Source organism: Corvus moneduloides, chromosome 18, assembly GCF_009650955.1.
Source record: "Corvus moneduloides isolate bCorMon1 chromosome 18, bCorMon1.pri, whole genome shotgun sequence".
Taxonomy (NCBI): domain Eukaryota; kingdom Metazoa; phylum Chordata; class Aves; order Passeriformes; family Corvidae; genus Corvus; species Corvus moneduloides.
Genome location: NC_045493.1, coordinates 3488250 through 3506316, shown reverse-complemented (window position 1 = coordinate 3506316; position 18067 = coordinate 3488250). Strand labels below are relative to the sequence as shown.

The 18067-nt window shown below is 59.1% G+C and overlaps 1 protein-coding gene across 1 annotated transcript; it reads right to left on the bottom strand.

Moving 5' to 3' along the window:
* Nucleotides 1–787: 787 nt before the first annotated feature.
* Nucleotides 788–8153, bottom strand: LHX5 (LIM homeobox 5). The gene is given in 7 exon segments (XM_032128386.1): nt 788–2126; nt 3101–3266; nt 4416–4693; nt 5192–5377; nt 5932–6108; nt 6111–6154; nt 7904–8153. Coding segments are annotated over 7 exon segments (1392 nt in total). The 5' UTR covers nt 8077–8153; the 3' UTR covers nt 788–1758.
* Nucleotides 8154–18067: the final 9914 nt, after the last annotated feature.

The window sequence follows — 18067 nt, the reverse complement described above, 5'->3', positions numbered from 1 at the left end:
GGCGGGGGGGTGAAAACTCTGCCATGATTTTGCATTTTAAATATTAGTTCAGAGCAGCAGCCTGCTTGGGACTTTTTATTTCTGTATCTCAAGGGATAGAAAGCAGGAGAGAGAAGGGGAGTGAGCTGGGGTGCTGGGGAGGAGACCCCCCTGCTGCCACCAGGGAAAATGGGGCAAAAGCTGCTGATGGCATCGATGAACCCCCACATGGGGTGTCCACTTCCAGCTGACCCCCGAGGCTGGAGGCACTCCCGAGCAGGGCTGCAGGTGCCCCTGGGGTGCTCTGGGAGGGTCTTGGGTGCCCCCCCAGGGGAAAGAAATTGTGCATTGGGCTGTCTGCTGTGGGGGAAGGCGCTGAGCTGGGTAATGTGCCCCTTCCCAGTGCCAGAGAGCTGTGGGAGTGCGGGAAACGGGGAGCACTGGGGTACCGGGGGGTGGTGCAGCAGCATCACCTCGTACAGGTGCACATCACTCACCCCAGGGCGTGCTGGGGCTGCTCCCCCAGACCCCACGCAGGGCTGGGTGACAGTGGGGGAGCCCGGCCAGCACCTCTCACGGTCTTGTGTTAAAACAAATCAAAATAAAATAAAATGAAAGGGACCAGGTGACCGAACAGTAGGTAACTAAAAGGTTTTTTATTCACATTGAACAACAAGAGCCATTCACACTAACAGCCTCCGCAAGAGGCAGTGGGGACAGGAAACCCACGACGCTTTCAGAAAACAACTTTTTTCTTTCCTTTTCCATTCTCTTTCCTTTTATTCCCACCCTGCCCACACCCCCCCCCCCCCCATCCTCTCACCTCCCTTCCTGGTGCCATCCCCTCCCTGCCTTCAAAATAGAAAAATTCGGAGCCTCCGATGACTAAAGTACAATAAATAATCAGTAAACACAAAAACATACTTTATTTGTTTCTCCTTTATACAAAATAAAGAAACTAGAAGCAAAAACTATAATACATCCGTAAATTGGCGGAGCCTCTGGGAATCGTTGGGGTGGGACTCGGCGTCGAGGCTCGGGTGAAATTTCTGCTGTTGTGGTTGGGTTGGTTTAGTTCTGGGGTTTATTGTTTGTTTGGGGTTTTATTTTGCTGTTGTTGTTGTGTTTTTCCTGTTTCTGCCTCTTTCTGGTGTCTTTTCCACCACGTGGGAGCCCAATCTCAGCCAGTCACTGAGGCAGCCCCGGGCCTTGCCCCCGCACAGCCCCTCCTCCTCCTCCCCACCACCAAAAACCGGGTCCGAACCGACCTTCTCCTCGGGAGTAAAACGGGAACAATAAAAATAAGGGCAGGGAGCGGCCACGGGGGGGTTTATTCCTGCTATTCCCCGTTCCCCCCCCTCCTGTGGTAAGGGATAATTTAAAAGGATGCTAATTAGCAGGGGGGAGCCCTGCCGAGCCCCCTCCCCCGATGCCGCCGGGGCGGTGGGACCTGTGTCCAGGCGAGTTCAGCTTTGGTCCGAGAGGCGCTGGTCCCGACGCCGGCGGGGTCTGCAGGGCTGGGCACCTTTCTCTGCCCCCCCAAGTGTCGGGGAAGGTGCCGGGAGGGGGGAGGTAGCGGGGCGGCCCCAGGGTCCCGGTGGGGCGGGGACGGGGAGGATGGGCGATGCCGGGATGCGTTTTGGCATCGGGCGGGGGGGATTTATCCGGCCACGGGGACGTGACCGGCCCTGGTGCGGCGCGAGGGGGGGGGACACGCGTGGGCTGGGGGGACCGGGGGGGTTTCCCCCGCGCACACGCACACGCGTGCCCACGCCGGGCCTACCACACCGCCGCCTCGCTGAGCTCCGGGTTGGGGTGCGACAGAGCCCCGCTGTAGCCGCTATTGCTGGACATGGAGAAGGGCGGGCTGGGCCCCCCGCTGAAGACCTCCCCCGGGATGGGGTGCAGCGAGCCGGTCATCCCCGGCTCGGGGCTGGGGGTGTCGGGGTGCGAGATCATATCCGTGTACCTTTGGTTTTCTGAGGAGTGGTGTCCGCTTAGGGGGGGCTCCAAGGGTCCCAGGGGTGTGGAGCCGGGTCCTGAGTTCTGAAGGTAGCTGGAGTCGGCCGGGGACTGGGCTTGGGAGGGCGGCCCGTGGGGGAAAAAGTCATAGTTGCCTCCCGGCCCGTAGTAGTCACCTTGGTAATCTGTGGGAGGCGGGGGGGAAGAAGGATGGAGCTGGTCTCCTGAGGCTAAAAACCTCCCGAAATCCCACCGCACCCCAAACCAGCCCTGTGCTGTCCCCTCCAACACGCTCTGCTGGCTCCCAAAGGGGGGGGTGTGGGACCCAAAGGGCGTGTGGGATTTGAGTCGAACCAGGACTGCACTGCCCATCACCCTCTCCTTGCCCAGCCTGGAGTGAGGGAGGGTGAAGAATCCGGGCTGGAAGAGCTGAGGGGGCCGGGAAAATGGGCTCGGTTTAGTGCTTAATTAATGGTGGGGAAGAAACCAACGTGTATATATTAATATATATGTATGTAAAAATGGAATGGGGAAAAGATAGATATAATAAGAATGGGCAAAAATAAATATATGACGGGGAAAAATGTATATAATGGGAATATATATATATACATTGGGGAAATTATATATAATAGGAAAAAATATAAAATATATATATAATGTGGAAATTATATGTGTGTTTAAGCAGCTTAGAAGGGATCTAGAAACTAACTGCAGGGCAACAAGGGGTGCCTAGAAAGCCCCTGGTCAGATGGGAGGTTTTGAAAATGCAGCTTTTGGGGGGGCTCTGAGGGGAGCGGGAGGAGAGGGGAGGCGCGGGGCCGCCCCGCTGCGCCCATAGCGTCCCGTCGGGGCAGCGGGGGGGCGGCCGGGCCGCACTGACCTTCCATATGCTGCGGGCCCGGGAGGTAATTGGAACAAATGCGGCCTGAAAGGGGGACAAAAGCCCCGCAGCTGGGGCTTTGTTCGCGGGAGAAGGGCCCCGCAATGCCGCGGGTGGCGGGGGGGTGGCGTGGGGGTGAGTGGATCTGCGTGTGCGCGGCTGCGGGCACGCGTGTGGGCACGGGCGGGGAAAGGGGGAAACCCGCGGAGAAGCGGGACGTGAGGAACAAAGGAGGAGAGCGGGGACAGGGCAGGGACCCCGCGGGCCGCCCCTCACCTCCGTAGTACGTGTAGGGCGTGGAGCCGAGCATATCGGACTCGTCGAGGCGGCCGCCGAGGGGCCGCATCCTGCGGGGGCTGCGGAAGAACGCGTGCCGGCGGGCGCCCAGTGCGCTCAGCTGCTTCATCCGCCGCTCCTTCGACCGACGGTTCTGGAACCACACCTGTGACCGGGCTGGGGTCAGTGGCCACCGCGGATGGGCGAGCAGGGACCCCTCTGGGTCAGCGACACCCCACCCCCCAAAGTCTGGGCGGGGAAAGCGTTGGAAATCTTGCATCCACACGGGTTTTCCAATATCTGGGTATTTTTTTTTACCAACACCGACCCCTCCTTCCTGCTGCTGATACCTCAAAAAGTGCATGGGGACACCGCACCCCACAAATAACCAGGTTAATTAAAATCCTGCCCCTCCTTCCCCCAGCTGCATCCCCACATGCATCTCTCTCAGTCCCTGCAGCTGGAAAAACACAGGAGGGGGAAATTTCCCCTATGGATAGGGGGAAGAAGGGAGGAAACGTGGGAAGGAAAAAGGGGATAGGACTCTGGATCATGGCAGAAGCAGGCAGAAAGCGGGGAGCAGAGGGATGAGCACCTGGGGCAGCAGGCAGGGTCAGAACAGCCGGCGGTGAGGATGGGAATAAAAGGGAAAGGGGAGACGTGGCTGCCTCTCCGCGGGCATTGCCTCATGCGAACCGCACGCCTCAGCAGCCTGGTGGGGCGTCTGGATTATTGTCTCGCTCCCCCAGGGATGGGGCAGCTCAGGGCTACGAGCACAGCACTCTCCTGCGGGACTCGTGCTCCCCTCTGCCAGGAGCCGGCAATCTCAGCTCCGCTACCAGCAAAGCCGGAGAGTCCTCCCCTATTAATGCCGCTATTAAAGCCCATTAATCCCTACATTTCCGCAGGGATTTTCTTCACGGGGGCAGCGCGGTGAGAAAGAGCCGGCTGCCTGCGGAGCGCGATGGATGCTCCTCGCTTCTGCACGGCTGGAGCATCCATCTCCCGGCGCGCCGGGGATCCTGCTCGGCCCCACGCAAAGCCAGGCTGCCTCGTGTTTTGGGAACGGGTTTCATCCCTTCCCACGGGGTGGGGGATCCCCGCTCACCCCCGAGAGCGTGGGGTGGGTGCAGGCCTGGGCCTGAAGTGACGCTGGCAGGGGACGAATGGGGTTCGCCTGTTCCCATTCCTTGAGGGACCAACCTCCGTGTCCCAACCCCTTCCCGGCACCCGAGGGTCACTGTCCCAGCCTTGAACTGTCTGGGCTCCTACAGGACCCCTTCCCCTCGCTCCCGGTGGGCTGGGGCTGTCCTACCTGGATGACTCTCATGTTGAGGCCGGTCTCCTGGGCCAGCTGCTCCCGGATGTGGCGGGTGGGTTTGGGGGTGGCGGCGAAGGCAGCTTTGAGGGTCTCCAGCTGCTTGGCTTTAATGGTGGTGCGGGGCCCCCTCCGCTTGGTGCCCGAGTTCTGCTCCTCGTTCTCGTTGTTGGTGGTCTCCTTGTCCGAGGAGGTCGAGTTGTCCGTTTCCTTGGTGTCGTCCTGCATGGGGTCCTGGAGATCCGGGGACAAACTCCTGTCTGTACACGAGGACACTGTAAAGGAGACCCAGAGAGGAACGGGGCGGGGGGGAGGTGGATGACTTAGGGGAGAGATTGACCCCCCTCTCCTCTGCCCCCCCCGGCCCACCCGGCCCGGCTGCTTTCCAGGAGAGGGGTTGGGGGGTGCTGGAGAGCAGCAAGGGGTGCAGATGGCCTCTGCCCCGCTGGTTCCCCTAAAGCATCACCCCCCCCAACACCACGCGGAGCTCCGGGCAAGCGCCGCCCGCTCCAGCCCTGTGCACCGTGTCGTGCCCGCGGGGGGCAGCTGGGGAGGGGGCGATCCCCCAGGCCCGCCGCTGCCCCCGGCGCTGCCCCTCTACTCCCGTGCCGGGAAGCAGGATGCGCCACTGGGAAAAATGCAACCGGTCCCTGTCGGGGTTTGAGGGGTCCCCGGTCACTGCCTTGAGCCTGGCTCACCCCCCGCCCCCAGCCACCGAGTTCCCCCCGGGGACCCTGCAGCCGGCACCCCCCCCAAGGCCAAGCTCTACTCGCCTCGCTCACAGCAGCGGCCCCACTGACTGGCGTGGCAGGATCCGGCCCCGGGTGCTGGACGGAGAGAGAGCCCACGGAAGGGGGTGAGCAGGGGCGCCCGGCATGGCTGGGACAGCAGGAGGGGGCCTGGCCCTGCTCTCCTGACGCAGAGACAGCTTCCAGGAAGTCAAATGGGAAGCTTTGCCTCTGGGTGAAAGGAGGCGAAGGATCAGGCCCACGGCGCGGGGGGACCGGGCACACTCGCAGGGGGGGGCTCTGGGGAGTGGAGGGGCTCCCGAGCCGGCCCTTGGGGGGATCCTGGTTCCCCCCGCCTCGCATCCCCGTTGCCGTAGGGGCCGTGCGCGGGGCAGGAGCCAGGGCTGGAGGGGAGAGCTCATCCCACGCGTGTCCGCGTCCCACGTGGGGGGTGTCACAGAGGCTTCCACCCGGTTCGAAGCCTTTCACCCCAAATCCCTCCCTCCCCCGGCTGATCAACTGGCTGCGGGGTGCAGCCCCTCATCCCAAAAAGCCAAACCTCCTTCCGGCCGGGAAGGTACCGGCAGCTCGGGGCTTGTGCCCGGCGCTTCTCGGCGCTGCCCGCTCCTGCCGGTGCCGGTGGCAGGGATTACCGGGGGGGGTCGGGCTGGCCGCGGGGTGCAGCCCCTCAGCCCACAGATCCAACCTCCTGCCCGGCCGGGGAGGTGCCGCCGGCAGGAACCGACGGAGGGGACGGAGCGGTGGGCGGGCTGAGCCGCTCGTACCTGAGTTGAGGCTGCCTTCCTTCAAACTGGGAGAGTTCAAATAATCCTCTTTGCAAACAAATTTGTTTTCGTCGATGATATAGAGTTCCTCGCCCGTGGAAAGCTGCTTGTTGCAGACCATGCAGGTGAAACAGTTCAGGTGAAAGACTTTATTCCGGGCTTTTCGGACGAGGTCACTGGAGAGATCCCTTGGGAGCAGCCGGCGCATTTGGTACCAAACCTCCTGGGAAGGGGGAGGAAAAGCAAGAGCTGGAGCCCCGGCAGCGATGTGCTGGGCGGGGGCTGTGTGTGTGTGCTGTACCGAGCCCCCCTCCTCAAATCCCACCGCGGGAGCCCGATTCTCCAGCATCTCCTGATGGAAGATTTGGGGGAACAGGCGATTCGCACCTTTGGGCGAGGATGAGGAGAGCCTTCATCCCCGCGCAGCCCTGGCGCTGGGCTGCGGGAAAAGCGCGAATTTTGGGGTGTCCCCACCCGCGGGGGACACACACGAGCATCCTCGCCCGGATTTGGCCCCAGAAGGGACGGGAGGGAGAGGAGGGATGGCGGGGAGGCCCCTCCGCGCTCCGCGGGACACGATTTCGTTTCAGCCGGTGTCTCCCGGGAGGGGAACGGGGGCAACCGGCCTGAAATCCCGGGGAGAAAACGGGGCTGATCATGGCCAGAGAGACGGAAAAAGGGAGCGGCGGGTGCGGGGATTAGAACAACGGGCGGCGGAGGAGGGGGCTGCGCTCCCCGAAGCGTCCCACGGTCCCAAACCTGGTCCTCAGCCCATCCCGCTCTCCCGAGGGGGAATTTTTCCAGATCGGGGGGAGTGCTTTGTAAATGTCGGGTTTTCCCTTCCTTTCCAGAGCAGGTCTGGGCTTAGGTGTGTTTTTGTTTTGTTTTTTTTTTCCAAAGGAGATGGTTTTTAAAAAAAAAAGAAAAAAGAAAAAAAATTTCTAGGGAATCCGAATCGGCTGGGAACGACCTCCCAAGAAAAAAGAAAAAAGGAAAAAAAACCCAAACCAAACAACCAAAACCTCCACAAAACAAAACTCAAATCCCCACAAAAAAGCAACAACAAAAGATAAAAAACACAGCAAAATAAAACAAAAACAAAAAATTCCAACAAAAAAACCCCAAACCAAACCGAACAAACAAAAAGAAAATTACACAAGGAAAAAAAAAAAACCAAACCAAAAAACAACAAACCAAACCCCTCAACCCCCCAAATTAACAAAAAACTCCCACAGAAACAAAAATTCTGCCCCCAGAACAGTGAGCAAGGGGCTGTCGCTGCGGGTCCCCCGAGGTCCCCGGGGGCTGCCAGGCCCCGGGACGCCCACGCAGGGTCCCCCCTTTTCCCCTCGGGCCGCGGCGCAACTTCTGCCTCCCTCGCTGCTCCCCGTGACGTTGATGTAGTGCGAGCATTAGGAGTCATAAGTCATCGCCCCCCTTTGCCATGCCGGCCCCTAATTTCCTCTCGGCACCTTATCGCGGTCATTAGGGGCGTTTAAGGTGCGGGGTTCCCCGGAGGGGCGGGGGGGGATTTGGCCACCGTCTTCACCGGGGCCTGCGGTCCCGGGAAGGGGGCTCGGGGCGCCAGGCCGGGCCCGGAGCGGGGCACACAGCGGGTCCCCCGGTGCCCGCCGAGGCCTGGCGCGACGGGGCGGGTGGTGGCACCGGCGGAGCGGGGCCCGGGGCTGGCGGAGGAAGGTCGTGGGGAGATGGGGAGGGGGCACAGCCTCGCCGTCACCTCAGGCTGCAGCAGCGGCCGTAGCGCAGCCGCCGGGTCCCTCCGGGGCTTCCCCGGGCCGGGGGGTGCTCCCGAGGGAGCGGATGGGCAGGGGCGGTGCGGAGCGAGGGACGGGAGGGGACCCTCCTGAGCTCCCCAGAGCTCCGGGGAACACCCCAGGGAGGCGGCGGAGGCCGGGCGCGATGAGGAGCTCCGCACCCTCCGCTCCTCGCTGGGGTGGGGGTGAGGACTCACCTGAAAAAGTCATTTTTGCAGTAGAGTTTCCCTTCCCTGGAGAAGCATTTCTCGGTCAGGTTGCACTTGCACTCGCAGCACTGGACGCATTTGATGTGCCATGCCCTGTCCAAGACGTTCAGTAGGAACCGGTCCAAAATCGGCCTCTCGCAGCCCGCACAATGCACCATCATAACCTCCGCCGGGGGATGGAGACGCTCAAAAGGAGAAGCCAGCCCCGCGCCGGCAAACGGCGGCGGCAAAAAAAAAAAAAAAAAAAAAAAGAAGCAAAAAAGAGGGGGGGGGAAAATAATACAAAAATAAAATAGAATAAAATAAAAATGAATAAAATAAAATAAAAAATAAAATAAAATAAAATAGCAAAAGAAAAAAAAGAAAAAAAAACAGGAAAAAACCCAAATCAAATGAAACGAAATAAAATAAATTAAAATGGAATAAAATAAAAATAAAATAAAAATTTTTAAAACCCAAAAGGAAATAAAATGGAATGAAATAAAAGAAAAAAATTAACAAAATACAGAAGAAGGAATAACAAAAAATTCAGGAGAGGACAGCGGGGCGGCTGTCAAGTTCTTCCCCCTCTTCTCTCCGGAGCCTCGACGACGGGAGGGGAAAAACGATGTCCCCCCCCAAAATAATCCAAACCACCCCCGAGAAATAATAATAACAATAATACTAAAGACCCCCCCAAATCGCCCTCCGGCGCCTGCGGAGCGGCCCGGGAGCCGCCGGAGCGGCGGCCGCGCTGCTGGCGGGCTCTGCGGCAGCGGGCGCGGCGGGAGGGGTGCATGAACCCCCCCCTGCAGCCGGCAGCCCCGGTGCCTCGCTGTGCTCCGCCGCCGCCGCGTCGCCACTCTCATGCTGTCCCCATCGCCAGCTTTGTCCCCCGCCTTAGTAATTCGCGCATCCTTATTCAGATTTGGTGACGTCGCGGGCCGCGTCACCCGGGATGCGGCCAATGGGAGGGCAGTAACCATGGCAACCTCTTAATTTATAGCATATCTAAATTGGCTCCAGCCTTGTGCTTGGCACAGAGGGAAAAAAACAACGCGCCTCTATTGTTGAGGGTGGCTTGTACCTGGGCCGCGAAGTGAGTACGCACCTGGCTGGGGGGCCGGGGGGGCACGGCCAAAACACCGCTGTCCCACCGTTTTTCCTTTAACTTTTATTTGAATTTCCGTTTATTTCTTTTCAAGGGATGCTCGGGGAGGAGTTGGGGGGTCTCGAGTTGCTCTGGGCGAGAGCATCACCTGGTTTTTGGGGCTTTCTGTTTGTCTTGCACAAGGGGAAGAGATGCTTTTGTCTGGAAGAGCAACAAGTGGGAAAGAGAAGGGGGGTGGATTTGGGAGGGGGGGAGGGGTTGGTGGGGATGGGGAGGAGGCCGGGGGCTCCTTCCCGCAGCGGAGCGGGATGAAAAGTTCCCCCGGAGGTATGCGGCCCCCCCGCCACCCCCGGCCTTTGTCCCAGGGCCCGCCGCCCCCTCGCCCCGCGCACCCCGCAGGGGGAGAGGGCTCGGGGCATCCCGGGGCGGCGGCGGGCGCTACCCCCTCCCACGCTGTGTTTTCTCTTTAGTTCCAGGTGCGGCGGAGCTGCGACCCGCGGGAGGGACGGGGGCAGCACCGGCCCCGGCCCGGGGTCAGGGCGGGTTTTGGGGAAGAGGATCCAGCCTGGGGCCGGGGGCTGCTGCCCCGGGGGGGTCGGGGCGGGGGGCGGCCCCTCTGCCTCTCCCTCCGTTTCTCGGGGATTTAGGGAGGGGAGGAGGCAGCGCTGGGGTCCGGCCGTGCGGGGAGGAGGAGGAAAGCGGCGGGGCAGGTGAAGGCCGAACCTTCCTTCCCCGTTCCCCGACGTTTTCTCTGGCCAAAATCCCTGAATTTTTATATTAAAAAAATATAATTTTTCCCCCCCTTTTCCCTCTCTCCGGCCCGAAGTAACTGGTGGCTGTGGAGCACCCTGGTGCTGGGAAATGCTCTCGGTAGCGGCAAAAATAAAAAGAGAAATCTACCTCAAAATCCCAATGAATCTGCCATGGCACGAGGGCATCGGCGGGAAGTGGAGTAGGTTTTGTGGGTAGGGATGTTTGTGGAAAGAGGGAGAATCGAAATAAGAAAATACGGAGAGAGAAGAGATTCAGGGAGGAAAAAAATAAAAAGAGAGAAGGAAAAAGGAAATAAAAAAAGCACAGGAGGAAAAGGAGAAAGTGTACCCAGAAAAAAAGAGACAGAGAAAGGGAAAGGAAGAGAGAGAGAGAGAGAAGAAAAATAACGGAAACGAAAAAGGAAGGAAATAAGAGACAGAGGAAAAACACAGAAAAACGAAGAAAAAATGAAAGAAAGGCAAAGAAGCAAAGCAAGAAGAAATAACTGAACGAAAGAAAAAATACCTAGAAATAAAGAAGGCAAGGAAGAAGATGGGGAAAATTGAAGGAAAAATAAGGGAAAAGGAAAAGTAAACGGAGGAAAGAAATAAAAAGACAAAAAGAATGGCGAGAATGGGAAAGAATGGAAACCAAAAGGGAAGGGCGAAGGGAAAGCGCCAGAGCCAGGGATCAAGGAAGAGAAGGGGGAAGAAAAGAAAACAAAGACAGAAGGAAAAAAGCCAGGAGAAAGAGAAGAAAGGAAATTAAAACTGCAGCGAGCTAAAACGGGGAGAAACGAGCAAGAAAGGCGAAGGCACGGGAAGGAGAAGGAGGGCCCGGACCCCCGGCCGATCGCGGCCGCGCTCCCGCCGGGCTCTGCCGAAGTTTGCGGGATTCCCTGGGCTCTTCTGGGGAATTTGGGAGCCGCGGAGCGGTGCGGGGATGTGCGGAGATGTGCGGGGCCCGCTCCCGCCGCAGCCCCCACGGATTTCGGGGCAGGATCCAGCACGGGAGCGGGGACAGGGCGTCGGGAGCATCGGGCAGGCCCCACTCCCCGCGCCCGCGGGACCCTCCCACGGCCCCGCACGGCGGAGAAAACCCGCGCTATTGAGGGGCTGGAGATCCGCGGCCACACGCGTGTCCCTGGGCGAGGATGCGCGCTCCCACAGCGCCAGCTCCGCACGCACACGCGTGGCCGCAGCCACCGCAGGATCCCACTCGGGCGCGGGGGGCGGCCGGGGCCGTCCCAGTAAGTGCAGGAGTGTGGGTACGCCACGTCCCGCGCCGTGACGGGCCCGTATGGATAAACCTATGGATAACCTGGGTCCTGTGGATAGTCCGTACGGGGTGCTGTTTGTGCCCACGCACTCGCGCTGCTCTCCCGCGGTCTCACGCACCCCGTGTCCCCCCTGGGCTCCGTCCCGGCCACCTTCTGCTCCCCCAGCCCTCTCCCCACCAAGCCGGGACCCCTATCTGGGAACCCCCGCCCCGTCCCCTGCGGGCTCGGCCGCGGCTCGGGGGCGATGCCGGGGGGTCCCGCTCCCCGCGGCCGCCCTCGGCTCCCTTTTTCGTTTGAAAGTCAAGAAATAAATAAATCCAAGGGGAAGGGGAGGAGGGAAAAACCACCCCGAGCCCCAAGAAACTCCCCCCCCAGCCACATTCCCCCATGGTAACAGATGGTAATTCAGGGCCCATAAGACCGCCTATACGTAACTAATAAACCTTTTGTGTTTTAACAGGGTAATGCGTAGAGAAGCAGTGTCGCTTATACAAGATGTTGGAGGAATTTACTATATTATTAAAGGCAAAAAAAAAAATCCCCTTTCAAGAATAAAGTGTATCAACTTACAACACAACAGACGGCAGAGGGATAAGTGAAACAGACAAAAGACAAACAAGATAATAATCTGTTTCCAATCAGTTAAGCCCTGTAGAATGTTGTAATACGCGGTTTGCATATTCCCCCCGTGTTTTTGTAATTAATTATCTATCTGTCGGATGCACCGCCGCCGACTTTGTGGATATTTCCAAGTATTTTGGGGGTTGTAGGCGGTGATCACGCCGGGAAAGGAGCGCGGAGCGGGCCGGGCTCCGCGGCTTCCGGCCGGCCCGAGGATGCCGAGCCCGGCGCGGGTGGGAGCGGCGGCTCCGCGCCGCTCCGCGCTCCTCTGGCGGGCGAGGCTGCTCCCCCCGCGCTCCCCTCCTTTTCCCTGGTAAGAGGGGGGACGGGGCAGGTTTTAACATTAAACAAACCCAGCAAGCATCTCCTCGCCGGGCCATAGGCGTTTCTGAGTGACTGCGTTACAAATTGTAAATTTAAATAGCTCACAGGATTCATTACCTCCCGCGTCTGATTTCACCCAGCCGTGAAAAATTGTCCTGGTGTACCACTGAGAAAGGGTTTGCTGCAAAGAGCCACAGTCTAATCACCAGCTTTCTCTCGCCAACAAAAGTGTAATTATTTTGTTTTGGGTGTAAATATAACCCACGGTACAAAAAAAAAAAAAAAAAAAAAAAAGGAAGAAAAAAAAAAAGAAAGAAAAATATAAACCTCCAGCAGCGTCTGAATGCATTACAGGGCTGTTTAGAAAGATCCGTCCTAAATTAATACCAAGGTTAAAAGGGGAAGGCAGCTGGGACATGGAAATTTCCGTATTATTGGGGCGGGGGGACACGAGTTGAGTGCGAGTGCCAGTGCGCACAGCGCCGGCGAACAATGCGGCCACCCCGCCCCGCGCACTAAGCCCCACGCAGCCCCCACGCCGCCAGCCGGGCCCCCCGACCCACGGCTCCTTCTCCCCCTCCTCCCCATCCCCAAAAGGGGCCCGAGGAAGGTGCCGGGGAGAGGGGATGCCCCAACTCTTTGCTCCCCACTGGTGTTGCTGGAACCGCCGGCGGGTGTGAAAAAGAAAACAAACAAACCAAGCGCTCCAACCGCACCGCGGCCCAAATACAAACCAACAGCCGGGGGATTTTTAATTCGGGTTTTTATCCCGTTTACTTAACGAATTTTTTGTTTCCTTCCCTCCGAGCTCCGGCACGGGGTTTCGGTGGAAGAAAAGGCACAAAACGAACGGCGATGCCGGCGGCAGGGAGAAGCCACGGAGAGGTGGAGCGGCCGCGGGACCGGGCTCTGTTGAGGCGGTTTAACGGGAAAAAAGCGAAACAAAACCACACCACCAAAAAAAAAAAAAAAAGGGGAAATAAATTCCAAACCAAAGTGAAGACACAAAAATCTCGAGCGGGGGCAGAAAAGCGGGTACCGCCGGCGGCCGCGGAGCTCGGAGAGCCGTCGGTGCGAGCTCGGTGCGGAGCGCGGTCCCCGGAGCGCCCCGAGACCCCGCGGGACCCCGTCCAGGACTGCCGCTCCCGGCTCTGGGGGCAGCCAGCGCCGACCGAGGTGCCGCTTCTCCCTGCTCCCCTCGACCTTACCACAGTCACCCCCCACCTTCTCCACAGCCATTTTAATCAGTCCCTTTTTTTTTCCTGCGGGTTGCGGTAATTAGCGAAGCTTTAATTGCACTCCCCAGCCCTTCCTGGCTCCAGCACCATCCCGGCACCCCCCGATCCTCCCCGCCCCGACGGGTCCCCGGCGCTAACTCGGCCCTGGCTCGGGGTCCCGCTCTGCGCGGAGCCGGCCCGGAGCGCCCGCGGCTGCCGCTGCCCGCGATGCCGACCCGCGGGTGGGCAAAGCCTGGCTGTGAGCAGCGTGTGTTGATAGGAACGAGCCGCAGAGAGGTAAACCCAGACCTTCGGAAACTTAGTGACTTGAGGGGAATGCGGCAAAGAACTCGCTCCAAATTTCCTCGGATGATCCCCGGCCCGCTACAACCTCCCGTCGATGCGACCGCCCCCCCGGAGGGGCTGCTCGAGCCGTTCCCCACCCGCTCCCCCCGCCGCCTCCCCGCTAATGAGCGTGTGTGTTGACACGGCGAGGCGATGCCCCCGTTTGCTTTTGTTTGGGAGGTGTGAAAGAGGGAATCTGCATGAGAAAAGCCGGCGGCAACCGCGGAGCTCCGCATAGCAGCGGCGGGACGGAGCGAGCCGGTGCGTGGGGAGCCCGCCCTGGCGGGGCAGAAGCCCCCGGAGCGGGGGGGGGGAGGTCGGGGGGTACACGGGGGGGCAGGGCTGGAGCTGGGGCTGTGGAGCTGTTGGCGAGGCAGGGAGGGGAAGGGAGATCTCCCCGGTGCTCCTTTCGGGGGTCTCATCCCGGGTACGCCCCGCACACGGGACCCCCGAAGCTGTCGGGGCGTGGGGTGAGCCCCACAGGCTGCGCCCCTCTGGGTCCTCCTCCCTCCCTTGGATTTGTTCGGGAAACAGGGAGGGGGCAGCTCTCGGCCCGCACCTGCGGGCGGGATGAGGGGAGCGCAGCGCTCCCACCTCGCTGCTAAACGGGCACCGTGGGGAGACTCGGGGGGACACACGGGGGAGCTGAGCACGCTCCAAAGGCCCCCGGAGCCAAGGGGGTTAGGCAAGAGGGGGGGGGGAAGCTCCACGGGAGCGGCGAGGGGGCGGTTTTCAAGGGGAAAGTGGAACAGGAACGCCGCTCCTTCCCGCCCATGTCCCGAGTGGAAGAGGAGTCCCGTGCCAGGACGGATCTGACACCGATGCCTTCGGCAGGGCTGAGCCCCGGGATGGGGGAGCCCTGCTGGGATCGCGGGCCCCGAGCAGCGCCGGCTCCCGCCGAGCCCCCGAGCCCTGCCTGGCCCCGGCCCCGCCGTGTCCACCCTCGCTGTCCCCCTCGCTGTTCCCCCGTGTCCCGCCGCAGCCGCGGAGCTCTCCAGGGTGCTGAACAGCGCGGCCCCGCCGGGCCCGGGCCCGGCCCCCGCCTCGCCCTGCGGGCACCGGGCACGGCTGCCCCGCCACCCTCCCTGTTCTCCATCGCCTTCGTCCTCTCCACCTCGATCTTCCCCTCTCTGCTTTTTTTTTTTTGTCGGTTTTCCCTTTCTCCTTTTTGTTTTCTCCCTTTTTTCTTTATATTTCCTCTGGTTTTCTGTATGTCTCTATTTTCTATGTTTTTTGCCCTGTTTTTCTCTTTTATTTCTTTTTTTTTGTTGTTGTTTTTCTCCTTCCTCCCCCTATTTTTCTCATATTTTTCCTACGTTTCCCTCATTTTATTCTTTTTCTCATTCTCTCCTTTTGTTTTTTTTCCCCCCGTTTTCCTTCATTTTCTTTTTGTCTCCTTTCCTTTCTCCTCCCTCAATTTTCTCTTTTCCTCTCTCTATTCGTTCTCCCTTTCTCTCTCCCCGCACTCTCCGCTGCTCTATTTTTCGTTTCTCCCTCGCATTTCACACACATTCCCTTCCGATCTCTCCATCCCTCTCTGTTTTTCTCACACTTCCCGTTTCCCTTCTCCCACAGAAAACCGCCTCGGCCAGAAAGACTGGAAATTTGGCCAATACCACGATAGAATTATCAGACACCCCCTGCCCCCCCAGTCTTTCATCCCGAGGGGAGCGGAGCTGTGCTGCTCAGGACCCCGCTGGCCCCGGGCACCGGCCCTGCGGGACCGGCGGGATCTCAGCGCGGGTTTTTTTTTACTTTACAGCGGCTGCGATTAAAAACGACCCCCAAAAAGCCGCCCCGAGCGGTGCCAGCGCGGGGGGGGGGGAGCCCCATGGGGACCCCGGCGGCCGGGAAAACGAAGTGGCGAAATGCGAGTGTCACGGAGAGGCGACGCTCGGGCACCGCTGCAAGTGCTCCTGTCCTTACACACTCACACGCTCACCGCACCCCCGGGACAGCGAGCAGGGGCCTCCTGCGGGGTGTCCCCCCCGGGGCTGGCCGGGACACCCCCGGGGAAGGGCTTGGGGTGTCTCCCTGCCCGCCCGCAGAGCTCTTTGTCTGCCTCATCCTCTCCCGCATCTCCCTTCCCCGCGCTCGCCGCCCACCCCGCACATTCCCTGCATTCCTCCGTGCGTGTGCACGGCCCCTGCTCACACGCACGCTCCCTGCACGCCCCAAATCCTCGTTCCCCCCACAACTCCGCGGCTCGGAAGCGCAGCCCTGTGCCACGTTTCACACAAAACCAGCCCTTGCACACGCACATTCCCCCTGCAACACCCATCGCCGTGGCCCTGCCTTCTCTGACGTACCCAGGCTCCAGGGGAGCCGAACCATCCCTCAGCCCCATCTTTTCATGCCAGGGGATGAGGTTTTCCTCTCTCTGTGCAGGTCAGAAGAGAGAGCCCTTTCTGGGGTTGTCCTGGGACCAGGAATGGGGTTGAGAGTTCGGCCTAGACCCCTCCAACACCCGTTTCACACCCCTGGTCAGAAGCTGGGACAGAAGCGCCTCATGTTGGGCAGGGATGGGATAATTTCCTCCGCTGCCTCAGGGAATGGGGAGACGGTACAGGACCTCCCTAACCTCATCAGCTGCCAAATGTGTGGTTGTGCTGGGTGTGCTCGGACTGTCACTGTCACCTGGGCACGGGGCCACACCGCTTCCTCTCTCCTGCATTCCCCTCTCCTCCATCCCCACTTCCTCCTGCTAACAAGTTCTCACTGGAAATGCACACCTGCCTCTCTTAATCACAAGCAGGACCACGAAAACAGCTCCACCTGCTCTGATGGAGGGGTTATTCCATTGATTCTGGATATCCCGGGCTTCCCAGGATGTCTGGAAGACAGGAGAGAAGATCCAGAAGCAGGGTACTGTGTGGGGCTGTGCAGGGTTTAAAGGGAATCAGAGTTCCTGGGGACTTGGGAAGCTGTTGGTTTCTTTTTTCTTTTCCTTTTTTTTTTTTTTTTAAATATTTCTGATAGGTTTTAATTTTGGGGTATTTTTGATAGCAAGGGGAAAAAACCCAGCCGGAGGGGAACATAGGTTTAGCTGTCCCATTGGAAGTAACTCCTCACAAAGGGAGATAGGGATGGCCAAGGACCAGTCCAGCCTGGGGGAGTCCCAAGGCAGGGTCAGCCTTAACCCTTGCAGTGCCTGAGTGGTGACAAAATCCCCCTGTTCCCAGCACCGGGACTAATTGGCCAATTGGAATAATGAGCATTCAAACTGTTGAGGACTTGCTGGGTGGTGTGCTGCTGTCCTGAATTCCTGTAAAGAAATGGGCTCATATCAGCATGACAAGGGTGTTTGGGCAGGGAATTTAGGCCAGGCTGGTGCTAATTATGAGAGGATGAAGTATCTGTATGTACACATATGAAGGTGAAGGTATTCCACACAAGCACACAGCTCTAAACTCTTGCAAACCACCCAGGGTGGGTCTGGGGTGCAAACCTTCCCCTGGCACCCCACACCCAGAGCACTTCTCTCCACTTGCACACCCACACACGGTCTGTGGCTGTGGAGGGAGTGGGGCTGGAGGTGGGAGCCTGTTCCTGCTGTGCCCCCACAATCCCAACCCAAGGCAGCAATTGGAGAGGCCATTTTCCCTCTGCAGGGTGTGAAGCTGAGCCTGCACTTGGAAGCTGGGGGGGGGATTAAACCCGGCAGAGGCAGGCTCTGGCTCGCAAATGCTTTGCGTAACTTCTCCCGACTTCAGCAGGGACAGAGCTGGGAGCAGCCTCAGCCCTGGCTCCTCGTTTCTTTGCGTTGGTGCATGAGAGGAGATTAAAAGGGAGAGCAGAAGGCTGCACCTCTGAGCTCCTTGGGCACACCTCATACAGCTCCTCTCTTTGTTTTCCCTCACATCCCCATCCCTAACCCTGTGCAAACCAGGCTTTGGCTGGCTGCAAACCGCAGGCACCAATCCTGTGGTGGGCCTGGTACAATTCCTTTATAAATTTATTTTTTTTTCCTCCAGAAACATAAGGGATAAACACAATAATTTCAAAGAAGCGACAGCTTCCCACTGGAGAAGCCAACAGGGACCTGCGGCGGAGTCCTGGCCCGGTGTGTCAGTGACACTGATTCCATCTGACACCTGGGTGTCTCCAAAGCCATCACATTGTGTGCTGCAAATGTATATTAACATTAGTATGCATTGGCACAATATGGATCCATTATTCCAAACGCTTATGAGAACTAGGTGCTGCATAGGAGCAGCTGCTGCTTTTAAGCCTCAGAGCATCAATAGATTCATGGATTTTAGGGCCAGAAGGGACCCCAATGAGCGTGGAGTCTGACCTCCCACGGAGTGTGAGCTGGGGTAATTTCTGCATCTTGCCCCACGATGTGTGGGCAGGCAGCAGCCTCCCCCGCGGCCGGCTGCCAGCTGAGGGGCCGCTGTGAGGAGAGGGCTGATGTGTCCCTCTGTAAATTTGTTCCCTTGTTTTATCACTCTCCTCGTTAATCCTAAAAGGGCAGATTTTAATTTCAAAGCTTGGCTTGTGTAGCTTTCCACCTCTTGGAT